The 19829-nt window shown below is 42.4% G+C and overlaps 1 protein-coding gene across 1 annotated transcript in view; it reads right to left on the bottom strand.

The window, feature by feature from the left end:
* LOC121709588 (dystrophin-related protein 2-like) overlaps window positions 1-18665 on the bottom strand; it is a 42652-nt gene extending 23987 nt beyond the window's left edge. The window contains exons 1-3 of the mRNA XM_042093084.1: window positions 18536-18665; window positions 9661-9763; window positions 5369-5521 (exon numbers count right to left, since the gene is read on the bottom strand). Of these exons, the coding sequence (XP_041949018.1) occupies window positions 5369-5521; window positions 9661-9763; window positions 18536-18617 (338 nt within the window). The 5' untranslated portion in view covers window positions 18618-18665. The remainder of the gene's footprint in view (window positions 1-5368; window positions 5522-9660; window positions 9764-18535) is intronic.
* Between the last annotated feature and the right edge of the window lie 1164 nt (window positions 18666-19829).

Genomic DNA, 19829 nt, shown 5'->3' with positions numbered 1-19829 from the left:
TTTCCCATATGCGACTTCAAAACCATCTGACTGGCACATAAGAAGTCCAAACCCAGCAACAGTGGCATATACAGGTGCTTATCATCCAGGACAAATACAGCGGCAGAAAGTTGCAAGTCATGCAGCCGAAAGAGCAATGTTGTTCTCCCAATAGCAGTACTCTCCTGTCCATTTGCCATAACAAACCTCTGACCTAAGCCTGTGCTTAATGGCTCAGCTTTCTTTTTTATCTTTTCCCACAGGCTTCTTCTCATAAGTGTGAAGGTGCATCCTGTGTCTACAACAGCATCTCCTACAATGCCTCTAACCTCCACAAGAACCACCAGCAGATCTGGCATGCCTTGAACCACAGCTAGATCTGCATCCCTGCTCTTTTCAGGCCCCTTTTTTGCAGTTTTTTGGATTTTTTTGTCCGGCGGGCTGGCCTGCTGCACACGTGTCCAATATTCTTTTGTGTTACTCCACTCCCTCTCTATTAAAGACCCAAGCTTTACAAGTTGTTCCACTGTCCGAACAATGCCTCGTAATCCACTGGCTAGCCGTGGGTTACAAGCATTCAAAATACGCCGCACAATTTCCTCTTCCGGCATATCAGAGCGCAACTTAAGATACAAGGCCCGATAATCATATGAGAAATCTGGCACTGTGATGGGGTTGCACCATGGTCCGTAACTGCTCTTCAATTTCTGATTGATAATCAGAAGACAGAAAGGCTACCAGGAATGCTTCCTTGAATTCAGCCCAGTTTGTAATGTTTGAACGAGTAGCGACCCACCAACTATGTGCTGAGCCTGTTAAGTGCGCAAATAAGTTCAATGTCACTCAATGGTCTCAGAGACAAAAAGTTTTCACATTGCTCTACGAACTCTGTGGCATCCACTGAGCTGGATTTTCCTGGCGTGCCAAACTGGGAAACTCAAGGTGGATGGGCGGTTTACTGCAGACAGGCTGAAGGCCTAAGTTCATGCCATCGGCATCACCCACTGTGAAAGGCGTGGAGAAAGACGTGGGTCGCCAGGACAACCGTGATTTATTTATCATTTTCGTAATCTGCTCATGCCACATTTGGTCCCGCCGTTGTAACAAATCACCTTCTTCAAGTACATCTGTAACTACCTGATGCTCACTAATCATGTTGAATGTTATGTTGTATGTTGTGTATGTTAATGTTTAGCAGACAATGTGTAGAGTATTGCAGTGTTTAACTACAAACAAAAATTATTGTATAGTAAATTCTTAACAAACATGTACACTTTTCATATGCCTATGAAAACGTTGCATGGAAAAACAAAATAAAGTCTTAATAGTTCCCCATACGGGCCACCACTATGTAACAAACGCTCTCTAATGCTTTCGAAAGCGAGGGCTACAATACGCATCAAAAAGTGCGGAGCGACTATTCCATTACACTATGCAGGCAATCAAAGTAGTGGACATGCGTTAAATAACAAAAAAAAAACAAATACAAACATGGCACGTCCTAGCAATAACCCCAGGAAGTTTTACCAAACACGGTTGAATCACACAAGGACACAAACGTTAAACGTCCGTGCTTTATAGAATTATTGTACCGGCAGGAATCTACAGTAGGCCCGCTCCATTCATTCACTCATAAACAAAACAAGGTGCGCGCATCGCGCCAGCAACCCCAAAATCCCCACAAAACAACCCACAAAACAATTTGTCCAGTATATTGTCCAATAGGTCAAGACCGTGGAATAACTAAATGTCCGAGCAAACAAAACAATGTCCTTTTAGGAAGTGGCAGCCTCTCCGCGAACGCAAAAAAATAAGGAAGGACACGGCGGTCCGGTTTTAAAAACCCCGCGTCTCACCAGCCTGTCCTTGTTGGCAAACGTCCGTCCAGATTAGTAATCCCCATATAGAAAAAAAAGGCAAAGTATCCAACAATGTCCTTTAGAACAAAAAAGGGTAATCCGAGACCGTGCGACGATACTCCACACTCACGTAGTCCAACATGTCAAACACATAGGCCTGTTCGCGCTGCCCCTACCTAACGTGATAGCAGAACATAAGAAAACTTTGAACCTGTCCCACGAACGCCTCCCATTGATTGACAGGCCAATTGATGGGAGTTCCTCATTATCAGTGTGAAAATCAGTCCTATACCCATGTGTTTACTTCATTTCTGGTATCCTATCTAATGTTCATGACTCACATAATTACTATTATACAAACAGTAACATTCAAAACCATACAATGAGTACATGCTCAAAATAAAACACATAATTTTAATGGGTGACCATTACAACCTGACTCAAAAATGAATATGCCAGGGCAACATTATACCCCAGGAGCAAACACCCAGATACCAGTGCATGTGATCCTGAAATCACACCCACCAGTCAACGCAAGTCACTGTAGAACAAGGCACAATGCAACATGGTAGACTTCGAGGATTCTTGGCAAAGTAAAGAATTCCACCAACTTGCATGGCCCCACATGTCCAAACCTCTTTCCAAAATCTATGGCTTAGAATATTTATGTATGAACACAGTTGGTGCACAGGAGGATTCCCTTATCATCTACCTTGAGCACCAACGATTTCCTCTCTTGTGTGTACATCCTACAGCAAATTCAAATCCCCACAACTCCACTTCCAATGTCACTGATTCCGACAGATACAGTACGCCCGACACTTCTGCTTTTTATCTGGTGGTGGAGTTGACCGGACATCTGAGGTTTCAGACGTTACCAATTTATCATCATCCATCGCGTCTGGCCTCTGAAAAAACTTTTTAAGGCTAGTCTGCCTGGGCCTGGCCATGTTTGAACCGCCTCACTCATTTGTTCGTTGTTTAACATGGACGTTTTAAGCGTGAGCTTCCTATTTGAAATGCAGCATAGGGTATGCGTGTTGTTTAATAGCTTACTTTTCAAACGGTAGAGCCTGTTCATTTAGCCAGAGGACGTATAATATAGGCTTACATATTAAGGCTTATTCTCAAATTCAGATTGCGTTAGGGGACGGGATCATTAGCCAATTTCAATCGGACAATTTGACCGGAGAGATTTAATTTTGTCGGACATTTCATTTTTTTTCCGGCCAATGTCCGGTAATTACGGACAACGGAAACCCTGGTATAGAGGAGATTTATTTCCCTTTACACCTCCATTCCATACATACATACATTAATCTACCTACAGCTCTCCCATGCATTTGGAATTGAACGTACAGTATAAGCATACCACACACAACTATTGAAAAATGCTTTCCTGTCTGTGACCAATTAAAACGCATTTGTATTCATTTATTCCTCGTGCCTTGTGCTGCACATCTTATGGACATGATTACATTGTTAATGTGTCCGCCTGCAGCTACTTAATGCAGATACGCTCACACACTGTACCATGGCCTGCCGCACAGCGCCAACAAAACACACCTCTTTATATCTCCCCAACAATGAAACAGCAGCCCCCCTACTATATGAACAGACCAGCATCAGCATCTTACAGTGATGTGTCTGACAGCACAGACTCTACTCTACAGCGTTCACTCTTTGCGTCTCGGGAGCGGAGCTGGCATGGAGAGGCATAAGATTACACAACAGATTTGCGTTCTCAGCCGTGACCAGCCGAGGAGAAGCGAAAACCAGATGGTGGATGACATGGCACTGAACCACCGAGGCAAGTCAAGCAAGGGAGAAAAAAAAAAAAAAACACAACAAAATGAAACAATCATCTCACCGGTCCATGGTCATATATATTTGTACAAACACCATGAGCCGAGAGCCGCCAATGACGATGATATAATTTGAGGGAAGGGGGCAGTAATTAGGGAGAACTGATAGAGTAGGTGCACATGTTTTTTTGTGCCTGGTGCACATTTAGTGCGAAAGGGGCTGTCTGTGTGTGTGTGTGTGTGTGTGTGTGTGTGTGTGTGTGTGTGTGTGTGTGTGTGTGTGTGTGTGCATGCAAATGTGTTAGTGTGTGTCTTTCTGCCTGTATGTGTGTATGAGAGAGAAAGAGAGAGAGAGAGATATAGAGAGAGAGAAAGAAAGAGATTTAAAAAGATTGTGAGTGTGTCTGTGTGTCTGTGTGTGAATGTAAAAATGTGTATGTACAGTACACAATGTCTGTGTGGACACTTGTGTTGAATATGGTACAGTATGTAAAACAGAAGCTTTGACATGTTTCATCTATAGGAAGACTCTGGTAATTACACGCCGTGTGCTTCCGCATCACTGATTTTACCTACCCTTTTAATTAACCCACATACAGGGCATCAATTCCTAAGGACCTATTTATTTCTCTCTCTCTCTCTCTCTCTCTCTATCTCTCTCTCTCTCTACCTCCTCTCTGTTGTGGTCTTTCATGCATTCATAAAAAAAACATGGTAACATGGCATTCATACATTCTGATATTTCACTTTGATGCCTGTAATATTGTACGTACTGTATATACTTGAACACACATGCGCACACGCACACGCACACACACACACACACACACACACACACACACACACACACACACACACACTTCTATTCCATTCTAAATGCACATTACATATTCATGCTTATCATCATGGTTTATTAACATGCAATGTGTTACATTAACTTCTGTACATGTGCATTACATGTGAATACAGCTACCTTTACATTGTAGAGTGCCTTTAAGTTCTCTTTTGATGCAGAAGTCTGTAATTGTCACATATGGCAAGTAACTGTATATTTATCCTTTTGAATCCTTCAGAGACTATAGCAAATAGGTGCATACATATGTATGAATGTTTGTACTTGGTCAATCAATGCTTTGTTATGTATTGAATGCTAATCATGTCATATTTTTCTTGATGACAGGGTTGTTGTAATTGCATGATGAGAAAACAATAGGGTTTCGTCATGGAGTGCTTCTACAGTCTATATTTACAAGGGTAAGATACAGAATTGACGTACCCTCAGTTTAAGGAGGAAAGCAAAATGCCCCTCAGATTAATTTGTTCTTGTGCTTTGCGTTCCCAAAATCAAATTAATTTGCTTGCTTTCAGTGCTGTTTAGTGTTGTTTACTTAAAGAGCTTTATGGCTGTTCAAGCAAATTGTTGTTATCACTGATTACATTATTGAGCCTAATGTGATGCACACATTAACTGAAGCCATGGTGTCTCCCTACCAAAATACACAGGGTGAAGGAAGACTTGCTCAAAGCACAGCTAAATACAAACTGATATGGAATCATTGGAAAGAAACGTTTAATTTGGACCACTTTGATATTTCAGCCACAGTGCCCTCCAATTAAGTAAATAAAATAAAAAATCAACTAGCTTTCTAATACATTCCATCCAAAACACTACTTTGTTTTTTTATGTTTATTTATTTATTTACAACTTGTTTGTAAACAGTTTACCTTTCTTCCACAGTGGACTCACTGGTATTCAGGCTGCCTCCACAGCCTTGGCAAGGTTCCCAATATCGCTTCTCGAGCTGCCCATTCAGCTGCCCGTCAGAAAAGCTGCTGCTCCGGCTCCACTCCCGTTCCTCCGACCTCCGCACATGCTCACTGTGAGGAGAGGAGAGCCATCCAACTGCTGAGAGAGAGGTGGAGAAAGATACATACAGTAGAGATGGAGAAAGATACATAGAGATGGAGAATGATACAGTACATAGAGATGGAGAAAGATACATAGAGATGGAGAATGATACAGTACATAGAGATGGAGAAAGATACATAGAGATGGAGAAAGATACAGTACATAGAGATGGAGAAAGATACATAGAGATGGAGAAAGATACATAGAGATGGAGAAAGATACAGTACATAGAGATGGAGAAAGATACATAGAGATGGAGAATGATACAGTACATAGAGATGGAGAAAGATACATAGAGATGGAGAAAGATACAGTACATAGAGATGGAGAAAGATACATAGAGATGGAGAAAGATACAGTACATAGAGATGGAGAAAGATACATAGAGATGGAGAAAGATACATAGAGATGGAGAAAGATACAGTACATAGAGATGGAGAAAGATACATAGAGATGGAGAAAGATACAGTACATAGAGATGGAGAAAGATACATAGAGATGGAGAAAGATACAGTACATAGAGATGGAGAAAGATACATAGAGATGGAGAAAGATACAGTACATAGAGATGGAGAAAGATACATAGAGATGGAGAAAGATACAGTACATAGAGATGGAGAAAGATACATAGAGATGGAGAAAGATACAGTACATAGAGATGGAGAAAGATACATAGAGATGGAGAAAGATACAGTACATAGAGATGGAGAAAGATACATAGAGATGGAGAAAGGGAGAGAAAGGAAAAGTGAGTGTCTGGTTTTCACTTTTAGGATTCTCTGCAGGCATACTCACATCACCAAATAAAAACAGGGACTGGAAATAGAGAGGTAGAGAGAAAGACAGAGAGAGAAAGGTAGAGGAAATATATGTGTATATGTGTGTGTGTGTGTGTGTGTGTGTGTGTGTGTGTGTGTGTGTGTGTGTGTGTGTGTGTGTGTGTGTGTGTGTGTGTGTAAGACTGAGAGAGAGAGAGGTGGAGGGGGGTTGGTAAGAAGGAGATGAGGGATGACAGAAAATATGTCCACTGGATAAATGTGTATTAATTCTGACTGACAACTTGGCCTATTCCATGAAATCTCTTCTGTCGTGTGTCAGCGATGATGAAGGGGTTAATAATTGCTCTCTGGTGCCAACAGTGTAATTGCCAGCCGAACACTAAATAGCTGGAAATATCCGAGCCAAGACTGATTTTCAAGTAAGCATAGAAAATATGTTGTGTTAATCATTAAGTGAAACAATGAAAAGATACAACATTTTTTCTAATACTTTTGTACTCTTCCTCATATTGATTAGGCACATCTAAATTGTCATTCACCAATAGAAATCTTTTCATCCAATACACAGTAGACAACATGTCATACATTTATGTACGTATGCTGAATATATACTTTGCAGATATGTGGCATGATATAAAGTAGACTAGAGTATTATGTATAATTTATCTAGACCTATTTTGCATCACTCAAGTTGAATTATAAGAATATACTGTAGGCTATGGGCCTGGTGTGGTTTTTCCTCTGGGAGAAACCAATCATACTCAGTTAGACTCCATAGTAAAAGAGTCAGAGTGCCTTTACTAAGCAGCCCCACTTACAGGAGATGGAGTTGATGTCTCTACCATTCTCGATATTGCTTGACGAATATGTCAGTTTATGTTTGGATTGCTTTGCATTATCCCTCTAAACTACAAAACACCAATTTAACTGTTAATTAATGAATAAACTGAGAGAAGAGACACAGAGAACACATGCCATTTGGCATGTTGGCCCACATTTCCATAAGGTGGATTCAAATATGCCTTGTATAATATAAACGGCACACATGCATCACCTTACGAGTGCCAGATATTTGATGCAAAAACACCAGGAATAGACGTTAACATCTGTATATTCTGTAATGTTCATCAGAGCGTCTTTTATTTTGGAAGCTGTGACAAGACTCTCTGCTCTATCTCGCCAGAGATCTACTCTCATCATATAATAGTGTTGGGCTTTGAAGGGAAGAGCACACTTTAGATGTGTTACAGCGGCATTGGCATTTATGAATGCATTTATGTTCCCCAACAGTATTGGAACAGGGGAAATAAGAAAGCGTCTGTCTTATTCATGAGAACATTAGCACCACCATGTGCTTCCTCGGCCCTCCACGGACCTGGCTTTCAAAGAAACGCGGCCACCATGGGAGTCCAGTATCTGAACTGTCTCAGCCAGAAAGAGACGTGTGAGAGGCTGTCACATGCACATGCACACACACACACACACACACACACACACACACACACACACACACACACACACACACACACACACCATGTCATCATCCTCTCTTGTCTGAGTGTGTGAACTCTCTTTGTGCTTCTGTCACAATTCAACAAACTGGTGTCAGACACTGAAGCTGTACAGAAAGAAAGTTTTCTGCCATTTGAAGCACACTCCCCCTTTATGACAACAGCTGGATGAGCCCATATCTCTCAACCAGTCGGTCTTTAACTAAATGACCCTGAACATGAACTAATCCTGAATATAGTTTTTTTTATTGACAAGCTATATCAGTGGAGTCACTCTTTATGACTGTGCTCTTCTGCAAGTCTCCAACATCAAATTAATCTCTCATTCCCTGAGCAGTTCCACAAGCATTTGCAGCTCTTTGCCACATCTGGGAATCACTGAAGTGAAAATATTCAGAGTAACATTCACTTTTACTGGACTCACATTAGCCAGAGCTGCAGACACACAGCGGCTAACTCTGCACTGATCCGGCCCACAGCTGGTCCAGCTTCACACCATGTCTGCAGTCTGGCACTGAGTCGACTACAGGCTCAGCTGCTATCGAGGAGAGCTTGTGTGAGTCTCCTTGTGTCTCTTTAATGCCGTTGTATTCTACTGCCATTGCATTCTATTCACATTTGCAAGCAGCATGCACACACAGATCTGGCCTTAAACTAGTGCAGGTCATAGAGCCAGATCCGTTCCAGTCTTAGTGGCGATCTGAGTGAGCAGGTAATAGCAAGTGTACTTCACCATGGTCAAATTCTCCAAGCATTAGCAATGGATAATGCTTACATTGGCTTACATAAGGCATGAAATGAGCTAAATATACTCTGTTCTAATGTGTCAACATGATGAATGAATAATTCACAGCTACAATTCAAAGTTGGTACCTATAGGTTTACACAGTAAATTAGTCGCACAGCGCCCTTGTGAATGCTGCTGCATAAGACCACTTCCATGTCACATTTTTTATTCTGTCTCTCCCTCTCTACTTCTGTGTCTTTTCCCTTTCCGCCTGTTTCGGGAGAAGAGTGCATCTCTTAAATAATCATCTGCACCAAACGGAAATGAGTAATGTGCTTAGCCAAGTGGATCATCTCATTAATCTTGTGTTTCAGGCAGAGAGGAGTGCAAACAGACACCTCTGTTTCTGAAAACCAACACGTGGCAGAATTATGCATACAAACACTGACACACACAAAGACAGACACACACACACACAGACAGACACACAGACAGACACAGACACACACACACACACACACACACACACACACACACACACACGCGCACACACACATACAGTATGCACACAGATATACACCCGCACACAAACACAGGTACACAGTCACAAACACATGTATGCACATACACACTTGTATACATTAAATTCATATTCACATGAACCTGAGCAATAGTGTGCATGAGCTCAAGCATAATATATGCTGACACAACTACCACATGCATAAGCTAGGAGACAATAAGTGAATCTGAGTAGAGAGACATTCCTGAAGCCATTTCAGTTTTGTAAATTCGATTGAACTCTCAAGCACTTTCTCTTGTTTAACTGCAATTGGAAATATGATGTGGCAGCACACACAAATAAACAAAGGCGTGTGTCACGGATGACTAACAACATCAATAACAAACAACATAACAAAAAAAATAGTTTTCACCCACAATAATCTCCAGATCCATACCAAAGCTAGTCACTTTAAGAGTAATAAGAGTAATGCACAGCACTTTCTTGAGTCTGTGTGCTCCAAGCCGGGATTAAACCATTGACCTTGGCACTGGCTGCACCATGCTCATGCTTGACAAGGCGCGCCACTCACCCCCCCTGCTCCTGCCATCGCTCCATGGTGCCCGCTGGTGTGCCCTGTGCTTCATGCCCGCCTCCTCCACATGGTTGGCAGTACACGGGCATCTGTGCGTCTGCTGCAAAGGCAAGGAGATGGAGGCATGGTCAGTCCAAAGTGTTGATGTTGTGTTTGATGCAACATCCGAATGTGGAGGCTTTTGCTGTATTTACAGAGGGGATGTGAAAAGTGAGATGAGAGATGAAACCATGGAGACAGATCTCATACTCAGTCTTATGCTCTCTCAGTTATTTATTAGACACACATTAAACAAACTTAAAATGAATGCATCAATGAATAAACTGTTATTATCTACGTTGTTCCATTATTCTCATTAAGTCTAGAAGTTAGAGCACATTGCCCATTTATATTTTTAATGAAAATACTTAATTGGTTTATGGAAAACACACACACACACACACACACACACACACACACACACACACACACACACACACACACACACACACACACAGAGATACGTACAGTAAGAAACAAAGAGGAGAAAGAGAGAAAGACAGCATTTGACCTTACCATTCTGTTGGGATGAAATCAAAGATGAAGCCACCAGTACAAACAAAAGTTGAAGATGAGGATGAATGAAGTTCTATTGTAGCTTAGTTGATTGGAAGACAGGACGATTAGAATGAAAGAAATGGTTTGTGGTTGAGGAAAAGTGAAAGAAGTCAGATAAAAAAAACACTCAGTCAGCCTTTTTCCTCAGTTGTGAGACTTCACAAACCCCCAAAAAGCTAAATAAAACAGAAGACATGCTGGAGGAAGACTGGACAAAGAAGCGCTAGAGGGACAGAGAGACAGAGAGAGAGAGAAAGAGGGAGAGCAGACGGCAAACGGACTGTGCGGAGGTTAGAAAAAGTGTGCAGGAAGCCTACGAGAGCAACTGACTAAGAGAGTGCAACGGCAGTAGGATCAGTGGAAGAGAGGGTGGGGATGAGAGGGAATGCATTTGAGTGTGTGTGAGGGAAAGGCAGAGAGAGAGAAGGAGAGAGAGAGAGAGAGAAGGAGAAGAAGAGAGCGTAGCGCCACAGAGAAGCACTGATCAGTCGGCTGAGTGAGTGAGAGAGAAGCTAAAAAAAGAGAGACAGACATAGAAAGATGTGGGGAGAGACAGAAAGAGAGAGAGAGAGTAAGTAAGTGAGTGACTGAGACGGTCGAAGACGGCAGAAATAATATGAGAGAGATTTAGAGAGAAAGAGAGAGAGAGAGAATGACAGAGTGTGTGAGAGAAAGAGAGATAGACAGAGCGCTAACAGGAGGCATACAGCGCCGGTACCCTGGAGCGGTGAAGCCAGTGAGGGGACTGCCACATTGACTCAGCTTCATCTCTACTCCGCTCCGCTGGGCCTCCAGAGCACAGCACAGCACAGCACAGCACAGCACAGCACAGCACAGCACAGCAAAAGACAGCACATGACTGGACAAGGCTGTGCAGCACAGCACAGCACAGGACAGGACAGGACAGGACAGCACAGCACAGCACAGCACAGCACAGCACAGCACAGCACAGCACAGCACAGCACAGCACAGGACAGCACAGCATAGGACAGGACAGCACAGCACAGCACAGCACAGGGCAGCACAGCACAGGGCAGGACAGCACAGCGCAGGACAGCACAAGACAGAACAGGGCAGGACAGCACAGCACAGCACAGGGCAGCACAGCACAGGGCAGGACAGCACAGCGCAGGACAGCACAAGACAGAACAGGGCAGGACAGCACAGCACAGCACAGCACAGGACACCAGAGGACAGGACAACACAGCACAGCAGAGGACAGGACAACACAGGACAGCACAGCACAGCACAGCACAGCACAGCACAGCACAGCACAGCAAAGCAGAGGACAGGATAGGACAGGATAGGAGGGTCAGCACAGCACAGCACAGGAGGCCCAGACCAGGGGAGCACAGGGGGGAAGCACAGCAGAGGACAGAGGAGGAGGATTATGATTATGTCTGCTGTTGTTGGTGATGGACGGAAAACGCCGGACCAGCTCAAGCCTTCCTTCTGGTCTCTGTCCCTGTCATATGGTGCAGCAGGTTCAACAATGATGTAAAATATTTCTCTTCTGCTATTTTAGGAAGAATGACTGCAAAGAGTGTGAAGAGTGACTGCAATTGCAACTGCAAGTGATAGCATGCAATTATCACAATGCATTATATGTCTATCTCTAATGCTGTGTGGAAAAGGAAAAGGCAAGTGCTACTGTACATTACTGTTGACAGAGAGAGAGAGGAGGCATGTGAGAAAGTAAGCCACATAAAAAGCTGAAGTTAATCTCCCATTGACCTTGACATATAACCTTTGTGTTTATTACTGACTGTATAATAGTTTCTCCCATCTTTTTTATATGAATATGAATAATATGCACTATATTTACATACCTTAAACACATTAAAGGTTATACTTTTGGAACTAAATTTGATCATCTGTCTTTCTACACACTGCACAGTGAATTTTTATGCATGAATCAGAATTGTGACAAATGATGAGATATGCAAAGGCACAGACAAGGCTCTTGCTTTATATAATATTCAGTTGAATGGAAAAAGGTATATTCTGTGCCGTTAAAAATACTACCAATGTCATAGTTGGTAGTAATACAGAACCTTGCAAGTCCCACTACTCCCTCTAGTGGCAAAAGTAGAAAAGTCCATGTACAAGAGAACATAAATGTTCAATCTTGGCTGACAGGCCTGTCACATATTTTGACAAAGTCATGGCATGGCAGAGACAGAAAATATTTAACAGGCCCATATCACCATAGGTATGGAGGGATGCCGATATAGAATGAGCATTCACAAACAGCAATTAATTGTGTGTGTGTGTGTGTGTGTGTGTGTGTGTGTGTGTGTGTGTGAGTGAGAGAGAGAGAGAGAGAGAGAGTGAATTGATTATAACCTACCCTGTGCCCTTTACAATCAAACTTAAATAAATAGAAGCAGATACTAAGATGATAATGATGGCTTTCAGCCGTTCCCACCACTCCATGTTTTTTTGACCTACAGTATATGTAACACTCCTTCACACTGACTGAGTCATAAAGACTGCTAGTTACATATACAAAGCTGTTCAAGATTAGGTTTACAGATATGTTCATCAGGAAGTCACCCTCAGTGCACCACCCAAAACATCCACTTTCTGTTCCTGTTTCTCAACATTACTTGATGTATTCACAGCCACGGGGTAAACCGGCGCATTTTTTAACAAAAATTAAAATAAAGAATTGGTGATGATGATGATGATGGTTTTAATCATCATTTCAACTACATTGAAAATGACCAAAAAAGTCACGGGGCCAACCCCCATGAGACCACTATGTGAGAACCTTGGGTCAAAGTGTATTTTTAACCTTAGCCTTACGATGGGCAGAGTGCAACAACTGTGAAAAAACATCCTGTGACTGTCTGCCAAATGCCATAAACATAAACAAATTGAAAGTATTTTGTACAGTGCTTTCGATTTGTGTGGCATCACATGCAGTAGGAAGGAAAGGTGTGTGAGGCTTTGGTTCCGGGGGTGTATGGTTTCCTCAACATTTTTTTTTTAACAGAGTGTCTATTTACACCCCTAGCCTTGGCCACACAGCTGAGCTATTCACACCCTGTGACATAACAACAAAAAGACGTTGCTCACGTGCACAAAAAACATGGCAGACTGCAGGGGCGGAGTTGCAATCGGGACGGTCGGGAGTTTTCCCGGTCGGCCGGTTGAGGACTGTGCGCAGTGCGGGCCGGCCCATAGAGCTTTTATCGCGGCCGTGAGTCGTACAGTACATGTACTGTAGCCTGGCGGGCCATCCTATATCATTGAAATGTATAGTCTGGAATCGAACCATTCACCTCGCTTAATCCAAGGGGCGGGCAGAGAATTGTCTTTCGAACTGCCTAGGCATGCAATAGGCCAGCGCTACGACCATATCCGTATCCGGTCGGCAAGGCAAATACATCCTTCTTCGAAAGGAATGACTTAAGTGCATTGTGTTGCTCAACTTTCAAAGAAAAGCACAAGTCCAACTCCTTCAAAGTTGACTCCAACGCCGATTCAAACAACCGCTCTTCGTTCGCCATAGCCACCTTCCTTGTTGTTCACTGTCGCAGGACTGTCGTTATCCTGTTAAGCCCGCCTTAAGACTCTCTAACAAAATAGAGCGCTGTGATTGGATGACGTCCACAACGTCAGCCAATAGAAATCCCTATGGTTTGATACTAGACGTACAGGCTTAGCAAATTAATTTGCCGCCGCTAGGGTACGTCTAGATTTCTAGGCTATCGTACATGATACAGTAATTACATGAAGAATTTTCTGCGAAAATCTCCAAGATCTACACTTAAGTTTTGAGAAGTCCAACCAATATTTATACCACTCGCTCACTGTCTATATGTCATCCATGGTTACCCTGCACACTCATCTCTCCCATGCTGATTTAGGCTATCCTTACTTTTGTATCTTAATTCATTTTTGTCTTATTCAGGCGTTACAGAACTTTCATGGTCACAAATAAAAAAATTACAATTTAATTTGTTTGTTTGTTCTTAAATTAACGTAGGCCTAGGCTAGAGCAAAGGAGCAAAGCCTCCTGTGAATGGGGAATGTGTTTCTGGTTTATCCAATGAAACGATTGCAGGTCAAGTCTATTTACAGAAATGTAGGGGGATAAATGAGCGGCCACTCGTGTAATGCCATGACCCTACAAGCGATCAAGTTCGAGGACTACAGGAAATTTGAAACTACAGGAATTTTAAAAGTCGACGGATTTGCGTGGTTGCTTGCTGTTTTACACATGGATGGAAGGCAGAGAGAAAAGTTAGCGGAGCTAAAGCATTGACGTTATTGCTAGGCAGAAACTAGCACAAGCTAGTCTTATGTTGATATGTAGCCTAGGCCTAGCCTAATGAGTAATTAATAGGCCACTCAGGCTGATAAATGGTTTGTGGAACTCGTTGGAACTGTCTATACTATGTATGCAAGCCTATATAGGCCTACTTTAATCATTCTCTACAAACCTATTCAAAGTGCCTGGTTTTTCAATTATTTTATTACCTGAGTTATTAGGTTGACATTGTCTGTAGGCTAGGCCTTTTTTTAAATTTATACAGGCAACTATTGGAGTGCTATGATACCCAGATATGTCCTTGCATGATGCTTGATATTTCCATCCACGCACAAAGCTGTTTTCATACTGCACTTAAAGGGACACCAGGCAACGTTTTCGTGTTAATTAATCATCTTCGTAAGTTGGTATATGGTTATGTAGCAGGTAGACCTTCTCTGCCTGCTATTTCCCCATAGCACCTGCCAGTGCTAATGAAGGGGGCGGGGCATAGGCATTTAATCAATCTGGCACCAGTGGAGTGCTACTTAAGAGGGGCAGTAGCCAGTAGCAATGTAGACTCCACTGGTGTAGCCCCTGTCTGTGCTATCGTCAGGGATGCTGTCTCCCCATAAACATTTGTGGTTTTATGTTATGTATATTGTGGTGTTCTCATTGTTTAATCTTCTGTGTTCTGTTCTTTTAGGCAGCACAGTCATGCTGCTGTCTTGTCTTGTCTTGCTTTGGTTATTTGTTATGTTTGGTTTTTGTTTTGCTTGTCTTGTCCTTTTGTTTGTGTAACGTTTATGTTTATTTAGTAGGGAGGTGGCTCTGAGGGAGGTCTAGTCTAAGCACATGTGTGGTGTTTCTGGTGTGCTGCTTATAGCTTTGCTGTGTGCCTTTGCTGTGTAACAGGTGAACCTTTAATGATGTTTGCATGATATTTGTGTGGACTTCCATAGCTGCCACACCCAGATCTCCACTTCCCAAAATCTGTGTATTAATAAATCTTTTGCTTTGCTGGACTTCATGTCTCCACCGTGTAATTTTCGAACCTGTGAGCGCTGTCTCGGTTTAGAGGTACGATCTCTTAAAGATTCCCTGATGCATTAGGCCTCAGGGTGGCGTAGTCAGGCTACTGCGATTGGCCCTTTGGCCCTTCCTATGGATCACCCTGTTACAGTTAAATGACTCATTACAGGGCGAATGAAGGCTCTCTCGCCCGCCCCTACTGCCTGTAGGAAGAATATCCCACTTGCAAGTTCGGTATATCCTACCCGCCGACCGAAGCAGGTTCAGTTTACAGCACAGAGGCAGGCCAACGAAAAGCTAGAGATGTGTGTATAATGGAAGAGCTGGCGAAGAAGCAGCGAAAACCCTTGACGGAAGACTCAAAGAAAAGAAAAAGAGCTAAGTGCGCACGTGTACCAACGTCTCTGGAGAGAAGGCACGCAATTTGAACAAGAAATCGGTTCTCAAACTGAAGTTTTGATTGCAACAATTAGCTAGTTCATGCACCAGGTTGTAAATAGCATATATTATACACCGGGGTACAAATAGCATCCTCTAATGATGCAAACAGCATAACTTATTCGGAGTGTCTATTACACAGCTGAGCTATTCACACCCTGTGACATAACAACAAAAACATGTTGGTTGTTGTTTTTTTATTATTATTACATTGTGTGATCAATATGCCAGAGTAAATGCACAGGGGTGCAAATAGCATACACTGTTATTTGTACCAGACAGGGTATTAATAGAACACATTGCTGTGTGCACCAGGATACAAATTCACTTCTAATTGCACCAGGGTACGAATAGCATACACTGCTAATTGTACCAGGGGTGCAAATAGCCTTATAGTCAAGTGCTATTTTTGAGATATGTGCATCCTAGAGGCATTTTTTAGTAAAAGTTGGGAACAGGACTTTTTAACATAATTAAGGTGTGTTGAATCCAACTAGCCCTGTTCCCAAGCTGAATTTTGAGTTTTTGACCGTCTAACTAGCATAAACAAAATGGTTGCCAAAATGGCAATTTTGGGCACTTTCTTTTGACATTCATGACCATTATGTATGGTGGGGCACACCATTATGAATTATGATTTATTAAGCATGATCATGATTTATTTTTCTGCCACAAATGTGGTCATCACTGCTCAAATTCTGATTTGAACACCACTTTGCAGTTCTAAACACAAGTCATTATTCGCTACTTCAGTTGGGAGGCAACAGACATGATGAACGCATGATGATCATGCTTAAGAAATCATAATTCATAATGATGTACCCATCGCACCTAATGCTTTAGTTGATATGTTGTTCATACATGAGGTCATGAGAGTATCTGAACTCATGTCAATTCCTGATGATTCCTAAGATATGCTGATAATTCATGTACCTTTACCGTAAAGTGTTACCCATATTTCATCATAACCGTTGTGTTAGTAAAATGATTGAATGTCCTGTGAATCAATAACTAGATGAATAACTATAACTAGTGCTTCAAGAGCCTGGTCCTGGCCCACCTCAAGACCAATTACCACCCTCACTGGACCCCTACCAATTTGCCTACCGTCAGAACAGGAGCACAGAGGATGCCATCTCTACGGCAACCCGGCACCCTGTCCCTTCTTGACAATAGCAACACCTGCGTGAAAATGCTGTTCATTGAACTGGGCATCAATACCTCCCTCTGAAACTGGATTCTGGACTTCCTAACCAACAGACCTCACCTCCTCAACCCTGAACACCGGCATCTGCTGAGCCCTCCTTTACTCCCTTTTCACCTACAACTACACCATTGTCAAGTTTGCAGACGACACTATAGTGATTGGTCTCATCAGCAACAATGAAGAGACAGCCTGCAGGGAGAAGGTCCAGCACCTAACATCGCGGTGCACCGACAACAACCTGGCTCTCAACACCAAGAGGACCAGGGGTGTAGTGGGAAAAAAATAGGTGGGTAAACTATATTCTGTAATCAGGCGGACCATGGCGCAGTGACCGGTAAGGCTGACCGCGGTATACCGGTGTGTATCCTGACCACATCGCTATAGGGTACCATTTGATGGTACCAAAGACATCAATGGGTGCTCCCTCATAGGCCACACAATCACTATTCAATTCCTACATTAATATAAGTTCATTGTTAACTTCAGAAGGAGTAAATATGGTTAAAGTCTGTAAAGTTTATTAAATCACAATAAAGAGAGCAAAAATTTCAGGATGTAGTCAGTATGTCAGAATGACACTTCAGAAATCGGTGTATCCATTTAAAAAAAATCCATTCATTATCCAAACTCATTTACATGACATGCGGTGTGACTAATCTTTGATGCTTCTTGCTGACCTCTAACTCTAGGGAGAGACGGTGAATAACCTAATTTTATAAAACGGTGGCATGTTCCTTTAAGTAGACACACTCCTCAACCACAAACACTTAAAAGCCCCATTCGTTTCTTGGTACTGTTTGCACCTGTTAGTCATCAAGAACTACAACAAACACACATGCACACACACACCACCTCTCTTTCACACTCACACACACACACTGCACCTCAAACGAAGTGTGATTCTTTGTAGGTTTGATGGATGTGTGAAGGCTTGCAAGTGGCTCTGGCCAAAAAAACTCAGTCAGAGGAAAATAGAAAAAAAATCAAGCAAACCACAAACACATGCTTCTGGTTCTTAGCAGCATTAACTGTGTAGGAATCCAGTCTGAATGCTATAGTAGCATCATCCACAATTAGTTGTGATGACTTTGTACCCAAGATTGTATTTTATTGGTGAGCTGCTTTATTGGTGAATTATGATAAATTAAACTTTCAGGTTACATCGCAAACACGGTTTCCTGTGGTTGGTTAATATTATTATAGCCTAACATTAACTAGCTGACTAACAAAGGGAGCTTATCACTAGCTTTCAGTGGCTAATAATAGTCAACGCCGTGTCTCAGTGGCATAAATGTATCGCGCACCAAATTAACCTCAATTGTATTGTTTCTGGGGCTCACCCAGGGCTAGTCGAGGCTGTTTTCTGGCATAATCAGTAGGAGGGATGTTGTCTTGACGCTTCAGAAATCGGTGTATATCCATTTAAAAAACATTGATTATCCAAACTCTTTTACTCGTGTGACTAATCTTTGATGCTTCTGCCGCAAGACGATTAGTCACTGATACCATAATGTAGCGTAATATGGATAAACTGTGTTGCGCAGGCCGGATTCAACAATATGAAACTAACAATATGACACTATACACAATTGTAAAAGGACATAAGCTTAATTTAGAATTGTTTAAGAACTGTATGTAATTTAAAGGTGGATAAAAGCAATTTATACGTGGATAAACACAATTTAGGGGTGCGTACACGCTATTTCCGCAATTCAGGAGGCGCGTAAACAGCGTTTACGTGCGTTTAGCCTCCACTACATCCCTGAAGAGGGCCAAAGAGCTCATTGTGGACTTCAGGAAGTCAAAAGCTAGCACACAGACACACACACACACACACACATCCTCATCAACTGAGGAGCATGTCACCAGCTTCAAGTTTCTGGGTGTCCACATCTCTGTGGACCTCTCTTGGACCCTCAACACTTCTACCCTGATCAAGGAGGCTCACCATCGTCTCTTCTTCCTGAGGAGACTAAAGAAGGTCCACTGTCTCCTCAGATCCTGGTGAACTTTTACCGCTGCACCATTGAGAGCATCCTCACCAACTCTGTTACAGTATGGTATGGCAAATGCTCTGCCTCTGACCAGAAAACACTGCGGTGGTGAAAACTCCTCAACGCATCACTGGTTCCTCACACCCCTCCATCGACATCACATTGCACCTTTCTGCTTTTTTGCACTTCTGGTTAGACGCAAACTGCATTTTGTTGTCTCTGTACTTGTACTCTGCACAATGACTATGAAGTTGAATCTAATCTAATCTAAAATAATCTAATCAAATGAAAAGTGTGACTGCTGGCCATCTTTCTCATTCGGAATCAAGGATATGATGCTACTTTGTTAGTTCAAAAGAACTCCAATGATTTTAAACTTCAAACAAGTGTCCACCCACCCAGGAAGAAGATGTTTGCCAATGAAGCCAGGCCAGACTCTTTGCCAAAGAGGAGCGTAAACATAGCCAAAAGTATGGTTCACAAGGCTTGTGACAGTAAGGCTACTGTAGGTGACAGTAAGGCTAATTAGCATAATAATAGTTATTTTTGCATTTTTATTTTTTTCATAGCCTTTACTTTTTATTTACTGCCTACAGGAGATTTCTGTGATGCACACAAGTGAACAATATTAATTTATTTA

Source organism: Alosa sapidissima, chromosome 5 (assembly GCF_018492685.1).
Source record: "Alosa sapidissima isolate fAloSap1 chromosome 5, fAloSap1.pri, whole genome shotgun sequence".
NCBI classification, from domain to species: domain Eukaryota; kingdom Metazoa; phylum Chordata; class Actinopteri; order Clupeiformes; family Clupeidae; genus Alosa; species Alosa sapidissima.
This window is presented reverse-complemented; position numbering and strand designations above follow the sequence as displayed.